This window comes from Macrobrachium nipponense, chromosome 40 (assembly GCF_015104395.2).
Source record: "Macrobrachium nipponense isolate FS-2020 chromosome 40, ASM1510439v2, whole genome shotgun sequence".
Lineage (NCBI taxonomy): Eukaryota > Metazoa > Arthropoda > Malacostraca > Decapoda > Palaemonidae > Macrobrachium > Macrobrachium nipponense.
The window spans coordinates 20,164,054-20,188,417 of record NC_061101.1 but is presented as its reverse complement, the minus strand read 5'-3'; the positions used below and the strand labels follow the sequence as shown (position 1 = coordinate 20,188,417).

At 41.9% G+C, this 24,364-nt stretch overlaps 1 protein-coding gene across 5 annotated transcripts in view; it reads right to left on the bottom strand.

Annotated features, from left to right (window-relative positions):
• The window catches only part of LOC135211973 (homeodomain-interacting protein kinase 2-like), a 223,871-nt gene that overhangs the window by 87,208 nt on the left and 112,299 nt on the right, over positions 1 to 24,364 (bottom strand). For all 5 annotated transcript variants that reach the window (XM_064245232.1, XM_064245234.1, XM_064245235.1 and 2 more), the window contains exons 9-12: positions 23,647 to 23,766; positions 20,470 to 20,760; positions 19,440 to 19,589; positions 13,288 to 13,497 (exon numbers count right to left, since the gene is read on the bottom strand). In XM_064245232.1, the coding sequence (XP_064101302.1) occupies positions 13,288 to 13,497; positions 19,440 to 19,589; positions 20,470 to 20,760; positions 23,647 to 23,766 (771 nt within the window). The remainder of the gene's footprint in view (positions 1 to 13,287; positions 13,498 to 19,439; positions 19,590 to 20,469; positions 20,761 to 23,646; positions 23,767 to 24,364) is intronic.

The window sequence follows — 24,364 nt, the reverse complement described above, 5'->3', positions numbered from 1 at the left end:
CTACTGCATCAGGAGCGGGTGCAGCTAAAGAAGCGAGCTCACATTGGGTTCAGAGTATGTCAGCTAAATGTTGGGTCCATGACTGGGAGAGGTAGGAGAATGGCTGACTTGATGAGAGAAAAGAAAGTAGATGTTGTGTGTGTGCAAGAAACGCAGTGGAAAGGAAATAAAGCTAAAGAGTTGGGAGATGGATATAAGCTATATTATAGTGGAGCAAATAAACAAGGTAGAAATGGAGTTGGCATAGTACTGTCTAGTGAACTAAAGAACTCGGTAATAGAAGTGCATAGAAAGAATGACCGTATCATCAGATTGAAGATATGTTATGGAGGAGAGATTCTGAATATTATAAGCGCATATGCACCACAAGTTGGTTGCACAGAAGAAGAGAGCAAAAAGGGGAAATTTCTGGGGAGAGCATGGATGGAATAATGCAAGAACTGGAAGAGCATGAGAGGGTGATAGTTGGGGAGGCAGATTTGAAATGGCCATGTCGGAAGTGAAAATGAGGCGATGGCTGGGTGCATGGGGGCCATGGAATTGGGGAGAGAAACCCAGAAGGAGAGAGTGTAGTGGACTTTGCTGTGTCATTCGACATGGCAATAGTAAACACATTTTTTGAGAAGAAAAGGGAACACCTAATAACTATAGGAGTGGGGGAAGATTCTCCCAGATAGACTATTTCTTGTATAAAAGGATAAATCTGGTGGAGGTCAAGAACTGCAAAGTTATTCCAGGCGACCATGTAGCCCCCCAACACAGGCTGCTATGTATGGACTTGAAGTTGAAAAGGGAAAGAAAAACCAAAGCTAAAGGGATAAGGAAATTAAATGGTACGAATTACGAGAAGGAAGGGGGATAAGAGAGAGTTTAAGAGGAGGGTTTTTGGAGGATATTGATATAGGGATTGAAGATGTTCAAGAATGGTGGGCACGAAATGCAGCAGTAATAAGAAGGCATGGAAAGGAGCTGCTAGGAGGAGACATCTGGTATCATATGGGAAGAAAAGGATAGTTGGTGGTGGGATGAAGACATTGAGAAAAGTAGTAAAAGAAACAAGAAGGAGCAAAGAAAAGATGGGAAGAGTCACAGTCAGTGGAGACAGAAATAGGTACAGAGAGAAAACAAGGTGGTGAAAAAGGTGGTAGCCCAAGCTAAAGCAAAGTCGTATGATGATGTGTATAATGAGCTGGGGACAAAGGAAGGATTAAAGAAGATGATGAAGCTATCAAAGGCTAGAAATAAGAGCACCAAAGTATAACACACATCAAACAAATAAAGAATCAAGAGGGTGTAGTGCTTAGAAAGGAGGAAGACATTGTGAAGAGATGGAAAGAATATTTCGAACAGTTGTTAAATGAAGAAAATAATAGACTAATAAGAGAGGATGGGCAAGTGACATTGGCATGGTAATGAGGTTTTTTTCTAGGCAAGAGGTACTAAATGCACTGAAGAAGATGAAGAATGGGAAGGCAACCGGACCAGACAGGATCCCGGTGGAGGCATGGAAAGCATTAGGAGATGAGGAGTGGATATACTGTACGATCTTATGATAAAGATCCTTGAACAGGAAAAGATACCAAATGAGTGGCGTGGGAGTATATTGATCCCAATTTTTAAAGGGAAAGGCGATGTCCAAGAGTGTGGTAATTATATGGGGCATTAAATTGATGTCCACACTTTGAAGATACTGGAAAGGATGATAGATGCTAGACTGAGAGAAGAAGTACAAATAGGTAAAGAGCAGATGGGATTTATGAAGGGAAGGGGAACAACAGATGGTATATTTTGTCTGAGGCATAATGGAGAAAATTCGGGGAAAGACAAAGGGACCTACATATGGTATTTCATTGACCTTGAAAAGGCTTATGACAGAGTCCCGAGACAAGAGGTATGGAGGAGCCTGAGGGAGAAGATGGTGCCAGAGAAAGTATGTGCGATTGATACAAGAGATGTACCGGAATGTATTTACCAGAGTGAGGAGCAGTGTTGGGGAGACAGAAGGTTTTGAGGTGAGAGTAGGATTACACCAGGGGTCGGCTCTGAGCCCATTTATCTTTAACATAGTGATGGATGTTATAATAGAGGAAGTAAGGGAGACAGTTACCATGGAACATATTGTATGCGGATGATATTGTTGTGTGGCAGAGAGCAGGGAAGATCTGGAAGTGAAATTGGAAAGATGGAGACAAGTACTGGAGGACAGAGGAATGAAAATAAGTAGATCCAAGACAGAATATATGTGTACCACCACTGAGGGGGATGATAGAGAAAGTATTCAGCTTGGTGGAGAGCAAATAAGGAGAGTTGATAAGTTTAAGTATTTGGGATCTTTTGTTAACGCTGGAGGAAGTATGGAAGAAGAATAAAACATCGGGTACAGGCAGGCTGGAACAACTGGAGAGCGCCTCGGGAGTTCTTTGTGACAAAAGAGTGCCGCTTAGGTTAAAAAGGAAAAGGTTTCACAAGACGGTGGTAAGAACAGCAATGCTGTATGGTACGGAAACAGCAAGCATGAGAAAAGCAGAGCAGAAGAAGATGGATGTGGCAGAAATGAGAATGCTTAGGTGGATGTCTGGGGTAACAAGAGTGGATAGGATCAGAAATGACTACATAAGGGGGTCAACTAAGGTGGTGGAAGTATCAAAGAAAGTGCAGGAGGGGAGGCTGAGATGGTATGGACACCTGTTGAGGAGAGATGAGGACCACGCTGGGAGACATACTATGGGAGTGGAGGTGCAAGGAAGAAAGAAAGAGAGGGAGACCAAGAAAGAGATGGAAGGACTGTGTGAGAGGAGATTTACATGAGAAGGGAATTGATGAGCAGAAGCGCAAGATAGAAATAGATGGAAACGGCTCATCCGAAACGGCGACCCCATATAAAAATGGGAAAAAGCTGGGAAGAAGAAGATATATATATATATATATATATATATATATATATATATATATATATATTGTCCAACTACCTCTCCAATTTAGGTGTCCCTTATTTCAATTTTCAAAATCTGGTCACCCTGGTCTGAACATCTAATTCTTTTAGAAAGATGGCTAACTTCCTCAATGCCGAATCATACTGCCGGAGTGTCGATTCTCTTTTGTCTGATTCCACGAACAATGTGTTTAGCGGATCAATATTAGCAGCTTTCTGTGCCGCAAACTTCATGAAGTCCATAAAGTTATGGGTTGGGAATCCGTCCGGGACAGAGTTTCAAACTCTAGTAGAAGAGGAAACCAATTGCTCTTCGGCCAGTTGGGTACTACCCAGTGCTATCCGCCCTTTGAAAGATCTGAGATTTGTGTAGAACTTTCATAGAGGTTTATTGGCGGAATAGGTAAATTTTCTGCCAATTGTTCCAGTCTATGGACATCGCATCTGTGGCGTGAGCCAGAGGATCCAAATTGGGAGCCACATAACATGGAAGTTTGTGGTTGGACTCCGTGGCGAACAGGTCTACCTAAAGGCCCGGTATTTGTAGGCAAATCCCTGTAAGATTGATAGAGGTGGTGACAACCCCACGGGAAGTAGGTCCGCACCTGCCAGACGGTTAGCATGCGGAACTTGTCGCACTGAAATGTATGAGTTGAGAAGGGACAAGTCCAGAATCACTTTCTTTGTCCGTGTCCTTCTTTGGCACGGTGAACTGACTTTCTTTATTGCCTTCTTTTGAAGGTCTTTGGCATAGTCTAGAAGGTCTGTCGTTGGAATCTGGTGGAATCAGACTGGTGGAGGAGGCCCTTTTATCCATCTCCACCCCAGACCTTTTGATGCGATACTGTGGGCCCACGGACTGAAGGTCCATGGTCCCGGTAACAGGTAGCCAGTTCTCCCAGCCTACCTGGTAGAGGCTCAAAGATTGGATGAGGTCTTACTTCCTCTGCCTCCTCTGGAACCTCTGCCTCTGGAGAGAGCTCTGGAACCAGCTCTGTGCCAGTAAGCACTCTTGCTCTGCTTCCCCTTGCTGTCGGTTATACGTAGCCTCGAAACGCCCCTTGCGCTTCAAACGAAGCGTTGAAGGCAGGGGACGTCACGAAAGTAGCCGAACTCGAGGACTGTTGAGTTGGCTGACTCTGCAGCAACACCAATTGTTGTTGTGGTCGTGCCTTAGAGGTCGAAGGTTGACCAATCTGGGAGACATGAACTGCCTGAATCACCGTCTGTGTCTGAGGGGCCTGGAAGGGAGATACTTCCTGACCCTCTTCCTACCTTGAGCTGTGGTCCGGAGGTCTCATAGAAATTCCTTTTGGAGGGAAGACCCCAGCGGACACGAAGGTTCTGATTAGCCCTAGCAGCCTCACTGATGATGCTGTTAACTATGTCTTCCAGGAAAGAGATTAGGTCCCCAGATTGCTGCTTTAATGAGCTTATTAGGCTTGTGTCTAATGGAAGCATCGGCAAGGACATGCTTCCTGCAGTTCCGCCTAGCAACCACAAAGTCATAAAGGTCACACTGAAAAGTCTGCTAAAGTGACTTTGTTAGAACCCGGAATAGAGGTTCCCGATCAAGAGTACAGAAGCCGTCAACTCCCATGTAGTAATAGAGTTGATCGACCTACTCGGTCTACACCTGGACTCAAACTCTGCCTTTACCATGGCATCCGGGATCTGGGTAGTCGTTCATTAAAATGAGTGGAAGCACATTCCGGATCAAGTTTCCCCACTGTGAACGTTTCTGGAGAGCCCACCCAGCACTCCAGATCTCCGGGAAAGAGCAGAGAGGTAGGCTTTGTCTCTCGAAGCTGAGGCATCAGCTTTCTCCTCCATTCCGGCCTGCAGAGTTAACTCCGCGATCTTAAGACGTGCAAGGGGTCGGGATGTTATCCCCACCACGAACAAGGTGTAGCAACCCTTGTGGGGTGTCAGTCTGGTGTTGACGCACTCCCATTCTGAAAGGGTGCGACATGCCGACTGTGCCGGGTCCCTAGGATAAATTACAGTTTCCTTTAGGACCCTGTCTACCCTGACTAATGCTTCCTCAGCTAACTGAGCGAAGCCTGGGCAGGGAACTGGAGGTCCGCCAGGAAAAACTCGTAATCTTTCACAGGACGGGTTCCACAGCCTTCAATCGTCAGCATGCCATCCGAAAAGGGAGCATGCAGAACAACCGCCATGGGTCGCTGTCCTCGAATGGCAGAAGCTTAGAAGCGTCTGGCACAATGAAGGACTGCTGTGTGCCTCCGGACTGCATAAGTCCGGCCAGCAAAACTCTCCTGGGCTTGTAGTCTCTGAGCCAGAGACAGGATGGACTGACCCGATGTCTCCAAGCCTGAAGTGAGCTGAGAAGACATCGACTGAAACCTCGAGTCCACGATATTGCCCATCTTCTCCATTAGAAGATTAGCGAAGGCATCAGGATCGAAGCCGGACTCCGTAGGTCTGGCTTTAGATACCTTAGCTCTCGGCCCCTTAGGCGGGGGAGTAGCTTTAGCCGAGGAAGCCAAAGCCAGGCTGGGAGGGAGCCAATGACAACCTGGCGGAACTCGCCGGAGTAGGTTTAGTTGGTCTGGTAGCCCTAGGCAGTCTTCTTTTTCAGGGCTTTTACCTTAGGGATCACGGAACCAGACCTGTCCCCAAGGTTCATGGACTTTGAGAAGCCCTGAAAAGAGGAGGAAGAAGATGGAGTTAGGCTGAAAGAAAGTGATTTCTTTTCAGAAGATCTAGATCTAAAACTACCTGCCTCACTTAATTCTCTACCTTCTTCCAGCGCGTTGACGGTCATGGGTTCATGATGGATACTGATGGCCGCCACCTCTTCCGCCACCTCCTCGCACAAGGCTTCTTGGTCTTCCGGAGGGGCCTGGGTCTCCATCCGTATTTTGGCAATAATAGGGGCCGCCACTTCCCTAGCTACTGCCGAAAGTACATAGGGGCATCCGGCAGCGACGTTCCAACCAAAACCTCCAACCCAGACCCTTAGGGTGGCCAACGAGGAGGCTTTGAGCGCCTGAGGAGTCTGTAAGAGAGGACGAAATCAGATCCTCCAGTGGCGGAACGTGCCTTATTTTCAAATATATATGTAAGGATATATCATATAAATAGAGAACATTACCAAGGTGAGGATGGTACCTACCAACTCATCAGTCACATACTCAAACAAGGAGTAGCAAACTTCACAGCCATCCAGGTGCCAGACCAAGTGGTTATCGACCTCCACAGCACAACTGGCATGAGATCGACAGACCTCATGACCACACGGTTGTTGAGGACGGCTGTGCAACCCAACTCTTGACAGCGTACCATCTGTAAGTTAAAATTGGTACAAGAGTATCGTCAAATAGTTCCGCTGGAGTAAATTTCAGCGGTATGTTAACACTTAAGACTAGTTCTACTAAAACCCGCTGAAGGTAAACATCAACTATTATAATTTTACATAACGTAAAAGCTCTGATTGTTTCCGCCTGGTCCGGAATCCATAATCTCGGTATCGCAATAGCTATGACCGGTGGAGTTGGCCTGATACGAACAGAACAGGGAAACAAGGTAAAACCTAAGCCTGAGTCTGATCACACCAGAGTAGGATAGCAATTCCAGTCAATTGGAAACGCATTGCCTAAGCCCAGTTCCGCCCCCCACCGAAGTGAGGAAAGCAGCGAAAACACAGAGGAATATGGAAAACAGAGCGGCGGAACAGCGGTACGTATGACTCCGGCATATAACATTCTGGCGCATGTGATGGTAAACCACACCTCACCGGAATAAACACAGGCCCGGAGACATACCAACAGAGACTACATAATCTTCTAATCCTTAACCTCCTCCGACTAATCCCCCGGAACAGTGCTCGACGCTCCAGCTGCTGTTCACCAGTAGGATTACTTGGTCAGCGAGCTAACGAAGCACCGCCTGAACGAGTCCGGAACGGAAGGAAGAGCCTGGAGGAGAAATGTAAACTAGTAATCGCATGGCAATAGCAACCGGTCAGGTGATTACCACCCTCCGAGAAGCCGTGAAGTAGCCTACTACTAAAGGGGCACAAGACGGCAGGCCAACTGACACCCTAAAGGAGGTAACGGCCAAGGCTATAATTTACAAAATTTATTGATAAGGAATATTGGAAGTACCGACGAATAAAGGCAAGCCCATCTACGAGCCTAGCCTAACCCTCCAAAATCGGATACACTGATCTGGTCAGGTAGGCTAGGATAGCGCCTACTAGTACGTCACAAAAGAAGGACACCTCTAGAGCCTAAACCTAAGCCCCTCCCAAAATCGAACATACCGACCTGGTCAGGTAAGACAGGCCTAGCATCTACATTTACGTAACAAGAGAGGAAACTCTCTAGTGATGGATCACCCTCCAAAACCAATGTCGGTCTGGTCAGTTAAGCAAGGACTAGTACCAACTATGGGTAGCGAGTAGCATATTCAAACACCTAGCCTACCCTCCAAAATCTAGGCCTCGATCTGGTCAGGTAGGCTAGGGTTGGTAATATTCATGTATGACTTCCAAACTAACCTCATCAAAAGAAAATAAGCATATCAATAAAATATAATAATAAGATAATACAAATAATACCACATACACAACATGAATGAGCACAGAGAATGGATGAGGGCTTTCCTTTACCTCCGAAATAAATGGCGTAGTACTAAGCTAGCTAGCCTTAGACTGCCTCAAACACACTACTCACGCATGAAGTAGATTTGAAAAATAAAACAGCACTCTTGTGAGGAAACCAAATCGCTCATGAAGGACGGATGACTAACGAGGGAAACCCTCTAAATAAGGCCAAAAAATGTAATGGCTCCAACAGTGATACACAAGCTTATCGGTACACATCAGGAGCGAAATGGTAAAATTTTCACTGTGATGTGCAAAAGTGGTGAAAATAAGGTATGCATCAAAATAAAAAGTTGAGATGACTGAGTAACGCGGTACCTTGATGTAAACATGGCGGCTCCCATGCAAACACCTCAACTAATAAACTTCTCAAATAAGGGCAAACTGTTGCCTACCGTGTTCAAAGTCAACAATATACTCAACTTGGATGAAGATGCTTCTTGAAGATCAGAAGACATTATAATAAAAAAATAGCAAAATAAACACAAGCGAAAACTAAAGCGGTTCATGTTGTGAGTGCTATGAAAGGAATGAAGGTTCTTGGCAGAGGTAGTAGTGACGAGCGGAAGGTAGCCGTTGTAACGGCACCTCTCTGGCGGGGGATTTTGAGAGAGGAGAGATCTAATTGGCAAAGTATCTGTGATAGTGGCTTCCATTCGCCCTTGATGCTATACCGACACCCCATGAGGGTGATCGATTCAGAGGTAGTAACTCTGGCATTTCATATGGCTTTTTTCTCTGGTATATTTAGCATTTATTTATACCTAGAAATGAGTGCTATAGGAACATTTCACTGGGCGACACAGGTCAATCCCAGAAATTTCCTTTTTATATACTGTGTCCTGTCTTGGTGGTTAGTTAGTTATAAGTACTTACAAAGCACCATTACAACCACAAGATGAAGCATTTTTTGGTGTTCTTAATTATTGGTTCAGAAGTATTTGATCTAGCTTTAGAAATTTCTGTTTTTGTAATTCTATTGGTCCTTTTCTGTAGTGATAAGGACTGTCGGTTTGAGGGTTATTTGTTTTTGTTGATGTTTATGGAATATTCGAGGTTCTTGTGGATGGTTGAGAGTCCGATAGTGATATTTTTGTTCAGTTTAATGGTATAAATTTCATTAGTACTAGTATTTGATGGGAATTGTAAAGAATGATCAATTGATTCTTTACTGTCCAGATGTTGGCTGTCTGATTGGGATTGAGGGTATAGTGTTTTTCCCACTTGTGATGAGATTAGTACAATATCTTTTTTTTGTTTAAATGTTTTCTCCTGGTGTATTTGGAGTTTCTTTGGATTGATTGTAATTTTTTCAATATTCACTTTTTTTCCCTTATGTGGGGATTCATTCTGGTACTCTTTTCATTTCTTTTTGAAATAACTTGTTTATTTTTATCTTTCCTACTTGGAATTGAGTAGACTTCTAATCATGTATATTATTGTATTTTAACTTAAGGGAGTTAAGTATCAATTGTTTTGAGGGTAGTCCTTCTTCTTCAATGATGGGTAAAATAACTTATTATAGTTACCTTAATGCCATTTATTTCTTTTATATCTAAAGAGGTGGTGGACTGTTTTTTCATGGTTACCTGAGGTAACCATTCATTTCTTTTAATATATCAGCATTCCATTCTTGTGGTTGGACATATGTTTTTGGAATAGTTTGTTTTCTAGTTACATATTGCCTGCTGTTCGATATTTCTTTTATTTTTCAGCTTTAAGTTACTGAAATTCTCACCAGATATCTGGTCCAAAAAAAATTATCAAAATGCACCAGTGTTGGATTGAGAGGATAATTTCTATTTCTTTTTGGACCTTGCCTATTGGGATATCTGTGTATCAGATTTGCTTCCTCTCTGTAACATATGGTTCCATTGTTATTATGATTGAATCTTCTGATAAGTTTTTTACTTTTTGGTAGAATTTCTATGGGCCCCTCCCTGCCGGTGTTTAGGATCATATAATTTATTTGGAACTGGATGTTCCTTTGCTGTATTATTATCTTGAACTGACTGAGGGAGATTCAGGGATAAATTTACAGTGATCATCAACTGTGCCAAATTTTGTCCATCAAGAGAACGAAAAGAAAAATAATAACACATTTTGAAAATATATCACTGGCTTTTCGTGAAGTTAAATCTTCCGCTAATGGCACCAGTGAGAAATGACTCCCAAATGTCTGCATCCCTACCCTACCCCAAAAAGGGCTTGGCATAACATGATTAGTATGGCCCAAGAGTATTATGAAAATACAATTATCCCCATCCTAACCACGTCATGGGCAAACTGGACAGAATGCCGAGAGTTCTATTGCTAGAACCAGGCCCCCCTGGAATCCATGGTCCAGCTCCACAGAATAGTTCCGCTTGGAAAACCAGGTCCGAACATTGTCGGGTAGATGATAGATCTACCACATTTCCCACTATATAGCTTCGGATTTAACTTCACTCCAAGTTATGTTATGTTTTCTTATTTATTAAATAGTACTAAAAATTTTGACAAAAGTGGAAAAATTCACAGATATTGACCCAAAAATATATAATGTCATATGGGACTCTTGGGTTCGAACCTGGGAAGAAATTCCTGAGGTTTGGAGCCCCCTCAGCGCATCAAGGTGGTCCCAAAATGAGGGGGCCATGAAAAGAATGGAGTAGCCTCTTTGAAGAACTTAACAACCTAAGGATCCGCCCACTGCAACTCCATTCCTCCCAAAATAAGTGCAGTCTGGCACCAACAGGAGCACGAAGGAAGGGAGCAGGGTCTCACTTTCTCCTCAGAAGGGCTGTTGCAGGGGAGAAAAAACCTTAGCAGGAGCAGCAAAAATCGCCTGGGGGACGCTTAGTTAACTAAGCTAGCAAGTCAGGCATTGATTTTTTCTGTAAGGCAGACAGAACCTCCTTCAGAGTCTTGAGGGCACAAATGCAACTTACTGATTGTTGAACACAAGAGGGCTTACTTCTGAGTAACTGTCACACCCTTAGTAGCAAAAGGATACCAGAGCTCTCACTTTTTGGGGATCCACATGGTGAAAAGCTAGGCTAACTCATTCCAACCACCCTATAGACACAAAAAAAAATGCCTACCAGTCTGAAAGAGGTCCTCTGCAAGCACTGGGCAGTCCTCAATCTTCCTGGCTAATGCACCTACTGTCCAGTCTAGGATACTGAATATCTCCAATACCTTAAAAATATTCCTAACGACGTGATCCCGCTCAGGCAGAAGAAAACCTTAGCTGAAAAAAAGGAAGCACAAGGAGTTGCGTCAGCCAAGCCAAAGAAGTCTCCCTGGGAGGAGGCAGACACTCGTAAGAAAGGAGCTTCCATGGTGAAATAAAAGCAATTACTCTTCTTCAGCAGCTAATATGGAGGAAAAGAGAAAGAAGTTTTGTCATGATCCCTCTTGACTGATAAACCATTCCTCTACCTCACGCAGGGATCTCCTCAAGGAAGAAGAGAGCACTAATTTGAGAAGGCAAGGATCAGAAGGAAGTTTCTTCACGAGGAAAGTGGATTACTGAAAGAATTTTCAGGACTAAATCAAAGTAATTGAATTTAGTAAGTGATTATGCACACCACAAGTTGGCGCAAGTGGCTTGCACTCCAGTCCACTTAATATGGGAAACGTTCACAACTGCATGACACCAGGAAAATACTTCTGTACGGCAGGGACAAGTGAACCTTCTCTATCATGTTCCAGAGCACTGCTGAAGCAAGAGCCAGTATTCGATACTCAACTCACAAGAATGTTTCCCCCTAAACCCCACCACAGCCAAACATTGACACCACTCTCTCCTTACAAAGTTCCAACCCCTACCCTTTTCAGTTGTCTTCCTAAGGTATGGTGTAACATTTTGAAATTACTTTATTTACCAGTGGTTTGTAAATAACATATGCCCAGTAATCAAATTGTGAATGCAAAAGATTTTGTTTGTTTGTATGGTGCTTTTACGATGCATGGAACCAGTGGTTATTCAGCAACAGGATTTACGTGACTTCCAAACGATGTCGAGAGTGAACTTCTATCACCAGAAATAAACATCTCTCACACCTCAATGGAATGCCCGAGAATCAAACTTGTGGCCACCCAGGTGGTATGCCAACACCATACCAACCATGCCACTTTTGTCTAATGGGATGGTATTACATTCACAAACTACTTGTAAGGCAATTACTAACCAGCAACTTGAACGTACTCTAATTTCAGTAAACAAATCATAAATGCAAAAGTTTTGGCATATAAGGATGGTGTAACATTTGAGCACCATTTTTAAGACAAAACTATTCCAGGGCAACTGCAAGTAGCCGGCCAGTTGATAATCTGAAGGCTATGAAATATGTGTTCTTGTGGTTGTGTGATAATACCTAAATCCAGTGATATAACTGGAAAATAAGAACAAGGTGTTGTAAGCAATTGATGTGTAGTCAAGCGCGGCAGAAAACAGAATGAGGCGGTTAGCTAAGTTGTTCCTAATACTGATATTAGGGGGCGGCACAATACAGTGCACCCATTTAATCACAAGGAAGAAAAAAAAAATTTTTTAACTGCCTATTTTCTTAATTCAAACTCAAGAAAAACCCACTAAAAATGCATAAACCTGGTTTTTTAAAATTTTACCACAAAAAGTAAATTTAATCATAAAATTGATATAAAAATAGAGTAATTTGTGGACATTTCTCAGAGAAAAATACCATGAATAGGCAAATTTCCCACAAATAATGGGTAAATATGGTCCACAGAGAAATCAGCGAATATGTGAGTCAGCAAATGTCGAGAGCAGAAATATGGGAGATCCACTGTAGACCTACACGAAGTAATCAAAGCATTACCAGTGAATTTAGAATTTTGGGTGCTGTATGTGGAAAACTATAGCTATATAATTAATTACTGGGTAAGTCACTTACACAAAATTTCCATTTTTTCATGGCAACCACATGTTACATTGATGATCAATAAAGATATGTTCCTCTTTTTTTCTCTCAGTTTAACATGTTTTCTACTAAAAATTATCAAGATTCACCCTGCTTGATGTAACATCAAAATTTCTTACATAAAATATCTTAAGTACTCCTTATGTATCATTTTCATGACTTACCATCAATACATGAATATCATCATGTTGTATTCTTTAATCATTTTTAATCAGTAAAATTATGATGAGACTAGACACAGTCATTTTTTCAAAAATTTAAAAAACTAGCAATTGGCTAATCTGGTATATAATAAAAATTTAAAATTTTCTTAACGATTTGCTTATACAAAAAAATTATCATCTGTACATTGTGTGATGCATATACGCAAGTAAAATTATACTTAAAACACTAATCATATAAATCCTGTTACTTAAAAGATACCTGATACTACTATGTTTCCCCCCAAAAATGGGTTGTCATGTGAGCTAATTTATATGAATGATTTGGGCATGCCCACCCCTGCCTTATGGGGCATGCTGGGAATGCCAAAAGATCACAAATGAGGCCCAAAGGCAACCATAATGAAAGAAAACCATAATATAATGCCCGTTTACTGTACAGATCCTCTACAAACTGTGGATCATTGTCACCCTTGTAATATAAAAAAAAAAATTTAAAAATAAAAAAAAAAATAATTACTAAGCAGCCTAATTTTTACCATTTACTCCAGCAGACCTAGACACAATTATTGGTGTAATGTATTAAGTCCAATAGTTGCAGTTTTAAATGTCAACAAAAGAGGGAAAATTTCTGACCTGCTGTGATAACAATGATGGTTGCAGTTGTAACTGTGGTTGTTGTGTTACAACAGTTACATGTTTGGCAGGGGATGCCAAACCCTGATATGCTGCAGCAGGTGGTGGGCACAAAATGGATGGCACCAGCTGTGGCTGGAAAGGTGCTGCTTCTCCTCTACTGCTGCCACTATATCCACGACCACTACGATTTCCTTGATACAAACCATACTGGAAAAAATAAGTTATTTAATTTAACTTTCTAAGCAACTATTTCATTCAGTCCAGCTCAGACAATTTATCAACAACCTGTACGTTCGTGCAAGAGGTACCTGCTTGGAGAAGCACAGTTGTATCATATACAAGACCAAGTTTACTAAAATGACAAATTTTCTAAGAAAATTTGTATTTTTCATAGCTACAAACCTGAGGTCTTAACAATAGGATAATTTTTAGCACCTAACTAGATCTGGTTAAAACGCAGATGAAAGCAAGGAATCTTGTGATATCTGGCAACACATGCGTATATCGGGTGAAGAGTGGTCAAAGACCATGCACCTACGCCACCGCGTCAGTCTTTCCCAACTCAGGATGTCTTAACAAACAAAGGAGGGCCTAGGGGTGGGCAATATAATGTTAGACCTCAGGTTTGTAGCTATGAAAAATAAAAATTCTCTTAGAAAATTTGTCATTTATTCATACGCAAACAAACCTTCGGTCTTAACAATAGGATAGACTCGTACTTAGAGAGAGGTACAAGACATCCTAAACCGTCTGGGGACCTACCCACCAGTCCAGCTCCAGAAGAAATGACTTCTGGAGAGGGACTGAAGCCCGTTGAGAAGCTAGATAAATTGATATCTAACGACTCAGACCCTGAGTGACGTACAATGATATATGGGAGAATCATTGTATAGGGAACCAAAGATAAACTTTGACTGTTCAATAGCAAACCAATATACCTGGGTCTGTTACCACTCCCAATAGAGGGTTTGATATTTTTATATTAAGCAACCACACTATCAGTATGACTACCTTACTCACCTGTATCAGACCAGTCCAGCGAATGACAAGTCTATTCCTTAACCCGCCCGAAGGAAGAAGGAAAGGTACCAGAGAAAGGAGACCAGCCAACTCACTCATTCTCTCATCCACACAATCATCTTATGTAAGATACAAAAGTGCCCTGTTAAGGGACACTATGATTTACAAAACCTGTTGGGCAGCCACCACAGGACCCAGGGAAAACGTGTCCGTAGATCTGTGGGCAACATCCTTAAGATAGAAAGAAATGAATGTGGACTGGTGTAACTATGTGCCAGCGCTCAGCACTCTTATGTACAGCTAAGTTCTTTTTGAAAGCCAGAGAGGGACCAATACCCCTACCATCATGCGCTCTAACCTGCACAGACAAAGTGGCGGAATCATCAAGAGCCAAGTATGTATATCTGATGGCTTCCTGTATCCAAAAAGACATAGTATTCTTAGACACCTCTTTCTTTGTACGGCCTGTGCTAACAAAAAGTCTGCAGCAGCCTGGTCTAAGGTGCAGAGTCCTTTTAAGATAGCAACGCAGGGCCTAGACAGGGCACAACAAAAGCTCTTGGACATCACCATCCACAAAGTCATTTAGTGATGGAATGGAAAATTAAGTGAACCTGTCATTGTGCACAGAGGGATTTTGGGTCTTGGCCACGAATTCCAGGGCAAATTCGAAGGACACCGACCCCCAACCACTAGTTTGTTTGTTTGGTTGTATGGTGCTTTTACGTAGCATGGAACCAGTGGTTATTCAGCAATGGGACCAATGGCTTTACGTGACTTCCGAACCAAGTCGAAAGTGAACTTCTATCACCAGAAATACACATCTCTCGCTCCTCAATGGAATGGCCGAGAATCGAACCCGTGACCACCGAGGTGGGGCGCCAACACCATACGAACAATGCCACTGAGGTGCTCCCAACCCCTGGTGTGCTTCACATCATAGCTCAGATCATAGAGCTCTCCTACCCTCTTTGAAGATGCTAAGGCCAGAAGGAAAATTGTCTTGAGCATCAAGTTTCTGTCAGATGAGTGACACAAAGGCTCATATGGACCCTTACTGAAGCTCTTGAGAACCAAGGAAGCATCCCACGTTGGAGGCTTGAGCTCCCTAGGCGAACTCAATTGCTCAAACCCCTAACTAGCAAGAAAAATTCCCAGGATGAGGAAATGTTGATACCTTTAAAGTGTAACACCAAACTCTAGGCCGCCCTATAGCCTCTAATGGCAAAAACGGAAAAATGTTTCTCGTCTTTGAGGAAGGTTAAAAGTCTGTTATTTGCTGAATAGAGGTTGCAAGTGGAGAAAAACCCCGTTTACAACACCAATCACAGTAGATAGCCCATTTGCCTTGGTATACCGTGGAGGTTGACTTTCTCAGACTGCTGGACATATGCCCTGCTGTTCTCTGAGAAAAGCCTCTCGCTTGAAGGAGATACTTGATAGCATCCAACCGTGAAAAGAAAGGGACTCTACTGACTGGTGGAACATTTCTGCATGCGGCTGACACAGGAGATGCCGCCAAGGGGGAATTTCTCTCGGAACCTATGACAACGATGACAGCAGATCTGGAAACCATTCCGCCTGAGGCCACAGAGGGGCTACCAAAGTCATCCTGAGACCCTGTGGACTCATCAGCCTGTTCATAACTTGACAGATCAAACAAAATGGAGGGAAGGCATACACTTCCAGGTTGTCCCAGAGATGTAAGAATGCGTCCACGCTAACGCTAAAGGATCTGGAACCACTAAACAGAATATCTCCAGCTTCCTGTTGAATAGTCACAAAAAGGTCCAACAAGGGTCTTCCCCAAAACTTGGGTTTATCTGCTACCACTTGATGAAGGGACCACTCTGTGCCTAGGATCTGGTCCCGACGACCGTGTTTGTCTGCGACCACATTCCGTTTCCCTGGGATATACCTGGCTGAGAGCTCTACCAAATTGCTGACTGCCACTGGTGAACCTCGACGGTCAAGGCGTGAAGTTGACAAGAAACCAGGCCTTCCTGCTTGTTCACATAGGCGACCACCGTGGCGTTGTCCGACATGAGAATGACAGAATGATTCTACCTTCTCCCGAAACTCCTTCAGACCCAGGAAGGCTGCCTTCAACTCCACGAAGTTGATATGTTGCTGTTTGTCCTCCAAACTCCAAACGTCTGATGCAATGAGGACGCCTAATTGAGCCACCACACCTGCGAGGGAGGCATCTGAGAACAGAAGGAAGTCTGGTGGAAGAGACCGCAGAGGGACACCCTTCAAAAAATTTTGGTCGTCCAACTACCAACGAAGGTCTTCTCTCACTTCCAGAGACAGAGGAACTTTTAACAAGGGTGAGTCTCCCACCAGAGACCAGATTCCCCCAGTCTCCATTGCAGAGACTTTAGATGAAGATGCCCATGAGGGACCAGCTTCTCCAGGGAAGACAAAACTCCCAGAAGAACCTACCACTGATGAGCTGACTGATGTGGTTCCGACAGGAATTCATGCGCCACCAATCTCTGATCTGACAGAAAAACTCTTGCAACTGTTGTATCGATGACCATGCCCAGGTAGAGGATCCTTTGACTGGGTATGAAGTTTGACTTTTCCTGGTTGACTACGATGCCCAGTTCCAGACAGAACCGAAGTAGACGATCCCTGTCCTGCAGCAGCTTTTCCCTGGAAACTGCTAAGACCAACCAATCATCGAGGTACCTCAGCAAACGGATCCCCTAAGCATGGGCCTAACTTGACACAAGAGAGAAGACCCTTGTGAACACTTGAGGGGCTGTTGTCAGTCCGAAGCATAGGACTTTGACCTCAAAGACCTTGTCCCCGAGAGAGAAGCGAAGGAACTTCCTGGACGTCAGATGAATAGGGATCTAGAAGTATGCATCCCTTAAGTCTATTGACAGCATGAAGTTGCCTTCCCTCACAGCTGCCAACACTGAACCGTGTCTTCCTGATGAAGTGATTCAAGGTGGATAAGTCGATCACAGGTCTCCAACCTCCCAAGGCCTTGGGCACCAAGATGATGTGACTGTAAAACCCCGGAGACAGACACACCACTTCCTCTATTGCACTCTTGTCCAGCATCTTCTGCACTTCCTCCAGGTTCAGAGAATCTGGAGGACATGCCTTCCTAAGCTGCAGCTTGTCCGACAGACGAGGAGAGAAGTCGAATGGCAGAAGGTACCCCACACGAAGGACATCTACCACCCACTTCCCGCTCCATAACTCTGCCACTTGGCCCATACCCAGACAGGCACCCCCCCCCCCCCACCAATGGCACAGGAGAGGGAGAGGCACCTATCCTACTGACGGCCCCCTTTACCTTTGCCCCTTGGGCCCCTTCTTGGCTTAAAGGAACAAGAGCGAAAGGGACGTTGGTCCTCTGATCTAGGCTGAGACAAACAGGGAGGCCCTGCTGAAACCCAACTCCTTGACGGCCTACCAGGTGAAGATCTTCTTGACAGGGGGAGGAGGAGCCGGATGTCTCCGAGGATGAGACTCCGACTTAGACATGGCCTGGTGCACCAGTCTCTCTTTGGTGTCAGCCCAGCACCGGTCTATTGCATCTTCCAGCTCAGTCCGAGGAAACAAAAATTGGGACTCCAACAGGTTGCTATTTCTCAATGCCAGCAAGGACTCCATGTCAACTGATTCTTCATCCTAGATAAAGCCACGTCTCTTCTAATCAGGAGAAGGTTAGCCCATAAATTAACACTGCGGTGAGCCATATACGAAAACGCCTAGCCTCTGGAGTGCAACAGACTGGCAAGTGAGGATGCGCTCACTAACCCTTCTGGGGACTTGTCAGAAGTTATCTTGGCAATGACCATAGACCAGAAGTCCAGCCAAGAAACCGTCTGGAACATGGAGGCTGCCATAGATTCCAACGGTGAGGCATCCTGTGGAGACAAGGACGGAGCCACCGACCTCATCTGCGTCTTCCAAATCGCCGCCATCTTGGACGCCTCCGACTCTGGAATAAATGAGAATGATGAAAAAGCCTCCCCCTTCCCAGGAATCAAATTAACTTCCGAAGAAGGGGCGACATTACAAAAATTAGCCTGAGGGCCTCCCAATACTTCCAACGACGAATTGATGGAAGAAAAGGAAGGAGACAAAGGCACAACACTACTATAGAGTGTGAGCACTGCAGGAGATGAAGCATCGGGAAGAGAAGTAAAAACTTCCCATGAAGGAAGAGTAGAAACTCTCCGATGGTCTTCCACTGCTCTTTAGGCCATGCACTGCATTCCGTGCAAGGATTCTTTATTGTACAAACATTAGAGCAGCACCTACTACACGTGATGTGGGGGTCAGTCGCAGCCGAAGCCAAAAAACGAGAACACAGAAAACCTGGAATTCCAGGGCACACACGTTGACGAGGCCAAGAAGGAGCAGAAAAGGCCATAACAACAGCCACACACACACACACACACTAAACACAAACAAAACGGGCAATGAGCCGGGTAAAGGCCGAGAGAGGTCAACCACAATTCTCGCCCAGGCGGTTAAGAAAAAGACTGACACGGTGGTGTAGGTGCGTGGTCTTTTGACCACTCTCCACCCGATATATGCACGCATTGCCAGATATCACAAGATTCCTAGCTTTCATCTGTGTTTTAACCGGATCCAGCTAGGCGCTAGAAATTATCCTATTGTTAAGACCAAGGGTTTGTTCGCTAAATGAAGCAAAAAGAAATATGAAATTGAAAATTTTACATTTATTAAGCAAGCTCTAGATTACATTTGAATGGAAGACAAAGTACATGGTTAAAATTTGAAGAAAATGAACCTAAGCAATGGCAGACAAAGTACACTAGGTTAAAATCTTAAGATAATGAACCTGAGCATAACAGGATCATTGATAAAATTGAAATGTATAATAAAATCCCAAAAGTCCTGGTGATTATAAACTGGTTACCTTTGAGTCCAGTTGTCTTATAAAACACTGCCACATTATATTTCATAGTTTTACGAGACCATTTGGATAATTTGGTATGCTCTCACAGGGCTGGCTTAAAGGCTGTTTATCAATAATAAATTTTACATGATAGCTATTAAACTTTCTAAAAACAATGAAAATATTTATAATAAACTTAATTATTTAGATACATGAATGGTAAATGACAAACTCCTACCTGGTTGGTAATCTGATTGTTAAAGGTAAGAGTTACGGAGCCATTAGTAGAGTGGACATAATTAGGCATAAGAGAGGGAGGAAGAGCTTGTGCTTGTGATACTGCAGCAGTTGGATATGGTGGAGCTGGTCGACGACACACTTCCATCATCTGAGAAAATAAATAAATTTTTATAAGTAACATCTCATCATTGCAAATGCAGTTTGTACTTAAGAATGCTATCTGCATTTACACTATGGGTTATGGTAGAGAAAATTACAAATAGTACAAGAACTGTAAATATTTAATACATGAACCTCCTGTACATTTGTGTTGTCTTTCACTGTCTCTACTTGTACTTTTTCACCCTGTAATACCTATCATTTCTGTAAAAATTTATCAAACCACATGCAATGCATGTACCAGTGATGGTTGTGTACATTTAAAAACATATTTCACACTACAACCTGGTCCACAGGCCAAGTGTAAATGCACTGTGTGGGGTTTATTTTTTGGTGCTTCAAGTTTTTGTTCCCTTGGTTATTGTTTCATTATAATTTTTATGTTCTTTTTGGTTAAGCTTGTATATCACTTACTTTAATCTATCATTTTTCTACATGGTATACATTTCCATTACTTACTTCCTTGGCCTAAAAATTATCACTGAATTATTCTTTCTTGATAGTTGATAAAATGCAAAAATTTTCACACTCTTACCAATAATTAAAAACAAAACAGTACCAAATAACAAACAGCACTTAATACTCTGAAGCTAAATTTCTATTAATGCAAAAGAGACATGTACATGGTATTGGACTCACTACAAAAAATATAAATACCCATGAAAGTGGACAAAGGTTAATTAACATCATGGCTAACTCCTAAAGAAGATCGTAATGAAATGTTCTCAATAAATTAAAAAATGAAGATAGTATTGAAGTGTTCTCAATAAATAAAACAATGAACTCTCATATCAGTGTCAGATTCTCCAGACTTCCGTATAAATTAAATTTCTCTTACAAGAGAACAACAGAGTAATTTTGCATGTTACCTGCATTGAATCTTTGACATTTGAACAATGAGGGTAATCCAACAAGTGCTGTAGGGTGACAAAGATATGCTGGAGGGCTTCACCGGGACTTATTCGACGCTCTTGGTCCATAGTTAGCATGCGTTTCAACAAATCAATAAACTGCCTCCTATCAGCTTTTTCTGCCAATAATTCTCCTCCCTCTATCTCAGTGGGTACGTTTACTTGCCCCATGTCATCTAAGCAGTTAAAGATGTACTTTCGGGCTTCTTTGCTCTTTATGCCAGTCTCTCCCTCATGCTCTTCTGGAGTCTAAAAGAAATGTGCATCATTAGTGGTGACCACAAGAAAATTACATCAGCACAACAAAATAAGGTAACATTTCCATAATTACTTTCCTATGGGCTAATAATAATAATAATAATAATAATAATAATAATAATAATAATAATAATAATAATAATAATAATAATAATAATAATACAATAGCTGTTTTCAACGGCAATGGAGAGAAACCACCAGGGAAATCGAAAGGTCTACACAAGTTCTCATTAATAATAACTTTTCAAACCGTATGGTCGAACGCCAAACGAGGGACTCCATAAATAAATGGCACCAAGAAAGAACAACCGTAACTAACGACCAAAGTGGAGCTATAAAAATATTTATAAAAATCATATTGCACCACAAATATTTGGAAGATGAAAAGGCTATAAGGAAAATAATCAGTGAAAATGTCTCCCCCACTACAGAAAGTGATAAATTAGCCTCATAATTTATTACAAAAGCATGAAAACCAGCAGCTGCTTCTTAGAAACCCCAACCGGCGCCCCCAGAAACGTCTTTGAAGAGAAGGAGTGTCATCTACGAATTCACATGCTCGGTGGATGGATGCCACCATTCTTATATCGGGATGACCACTACCAGACTCTCCCAAGCGTCTCTCGTGTCATCTTCAAGAAGGGGCCATTTTCATTCACTATAGGGAAAAACACAAACAGGAGACCAGAAAGAGCTGAGCTTATAAAGAACATAGAAATTATTGACCCCATGCACCGGACCGAAAACGCCTAAACGTTATCTTGAAGCTTTACATATATTAGAGAAAAAACCGACTATCAACACGGTAAAAGAAACAGAGTTTCTCCCCACCATCATAAGAAGAAAGGCGCAAGAAACCAACCGACTACGTATACATCCACGAGAGAGAGAGGAGAGATCGAGGGGGGAGAGACAGAGAGAGAGAGAGAGAGAGAGAGAGATCGAGGGGGGAGAGACAGAGAGAGAGAGAGAGAGAGAAAGAGAGAAAGAGAGAGAGAGGAGCAAACAGAGAGAGAAAGAGAAAGAGAGAGAGAGGAGCAGGCAGAGAGAGAAAGAGAGAGCGTTAGAAGGAGCGAACGAGAGAGAGAGAGAGAGAGAGAGGAACTTGCAGAAAGAGAAAGAGAGAGAGCAAGAGAGAGAGAAAGAGCGGAAGAAGTAGAGAGAGAAAGCGGGAGAGAACGAGCGGAAGATATATCAATTGTACAGCCTGCCGCCCAAGAGGTGGGTACCCCAAACAACACCCAACCGACGCTAATAACCCCGTCCAAACTACGCAGGTCAGAACGCCTCAGGGGGAGATTTCGTTTCCATCCAACGACCAATTAAAATCCGTTCCCACCGACCCGCCCCACCGATTGTACACGACCTTGCATGCTATAAATACTTGTAAACTGTATCTTAATTCACTGTACTGTAAACTCTCATAGATGACTGCCTGTGCGCTGTCGACACGTTAGAGGAATAAACCTAAGACAAATGAAAATCTTTACATGTCCTTAGGAAACTTAATACACCAGCTACATGCTGACGAGAAAAAGATAATAAGAAGAATTGAGAAGATTCTATATAAATTAAATGCCGTTGAAACAGCTATTGTATTCAATGCTACTGCCCTCAGAGAAGGCCTCCTTCCATAATAATAATAATGATAATAATAATAATAACAGAGTTGAAGAGAAAACGAGGGGAAAAATGGATAAATATCAAGATCTAAAAATAGAAATAAGGAGGATATGGGATATGCCAGTGGAAATTGTACCCATAATCATAGGAGCACTAGGCACGATCCCAAGATCCCTGAAAAGGAATCTAGAAAAACTAGAGGCTGAAGTTGCTCCAGGACTCATGCAGAAGTGTGTGATCCTACAAACTGCGCACATAGTAAGAAAAGTGATGGACTCCTAAGGAGGCAGGATGCAACCCGGAACCCCACACTATAAATACCACCCAGTCGAATTGAGAGAGAGAGAAAAAAATATAATAATAATAATAATAATAACAACAATAATAATGATGATGTTGTTGTTGTAAAGAAATTCAGTTTCGTGAAAACAAATTGTTAAAAAAATATCCTCAATTATATATTACAAATATATTTTTATGTAAAAATATAGAACTAAGACTTTCAAACACCTGGTTATCATTAAACTATAAATTGTAAAGGAAAACTGTTAATACAGTTTTTCTTGCAAGATAACAGTAATCAGTGAATAAAGACAAATAATCGGTCAGTTTGAAGAATAAGTATCTCTTGACAACACAAAATTTAGTTAGAAAAATGACAAATTTTTGTCAATTTTTATTTTTCACACCTTACAACACCACTGTATGTTAATATAATTAATAAACCATAATGAATAAATACTGTATCATGATAAAACATGAAAAAGGGTAAAAGAATGTTTTTGCTGTAGCAGTGATGTTTGATTATGCTCCTGACCCTACAATTCTGAAATCTGAAAAATTCCAAAAACTGAAACATATCTGGTCCCAAGTATTACGGATAAAGGATTGTGTATCTGTAATACTCATATAGTACATTATAATACTTGTAAATCTATGATTATTTATATTTATATATTTTCCTAACTACAATGACCAATACTATATAATGAAGGTAGAATTTGTATTATCTATTATATACTAGAGGATAAGACAGCAATAATTATGTATATTTATAAACAAAATCTAATTCTATCAATTTTTAATGTAACTATATATTTGTACTATTTTGTTTCCATTTTTTATTTCTGATATATAACCTTTTCATATCACATGTGTTCTAAACACTTGAGAACTGTTACTTAAATATACCCTGTGAGTATTAAAAGTGAACACAATTACAATTAGATAACAAAATACTCTTCCACTACCAACCTTTAATCGCCAAAATGGATACGTTGAATCGTTATCCCGATAAAAAAACTTGGTAGTCTTTGTAGCATTATTCAACATGTGCTCTGGTGGTATTCCTTGAGTCTGACTGATATACCGGATCTGAGAAATAAATAAAAATCTTATTAATATAATTAATGTTCCAAAAAAGCAGATTTCGATGTTTTGGGGTACTGTATTTTAATTGAATACCATTTGGCTGACATGTTCTTAATAAATGCAATGTATCTTACGCAAAATCTCATATCAGACCATTCAATTCTGAAACAGTGCATATAGTGATCACTTGGTCATCAATACTTTGCCAACAATTGTATTATTCTGTGTGAGTGGGTACATGCATTTACACTAAATGGCCAAGTGCCATCAGCACAGTGCAGAGGAATCTCATCTGCAAAAAAAAAAAAAAAAAAAAAAAAAAAAAAAAAAAAAAAAAAAAATTGTGGATAGTAGGATAAAAAAAAAAATAAAAAATAAATAACTCTGCCCCAACCGGCAAACTTATTAGCACTGTTAGTTATGCATGTATGATTGGCTTATGAAGAGGAAGTGGAGGAGGAAAAAAGAATTATTGTTGTTTTTCAAGCAAAGGAACGATTGTTGTTTTTCAACCAGTGTGTATTGGCTGCCACAGACACCTTTGTAAAAAGTCAGTCATAAATAATTCATACTTCTTTGACTTCTATACCATTTTTTGAGT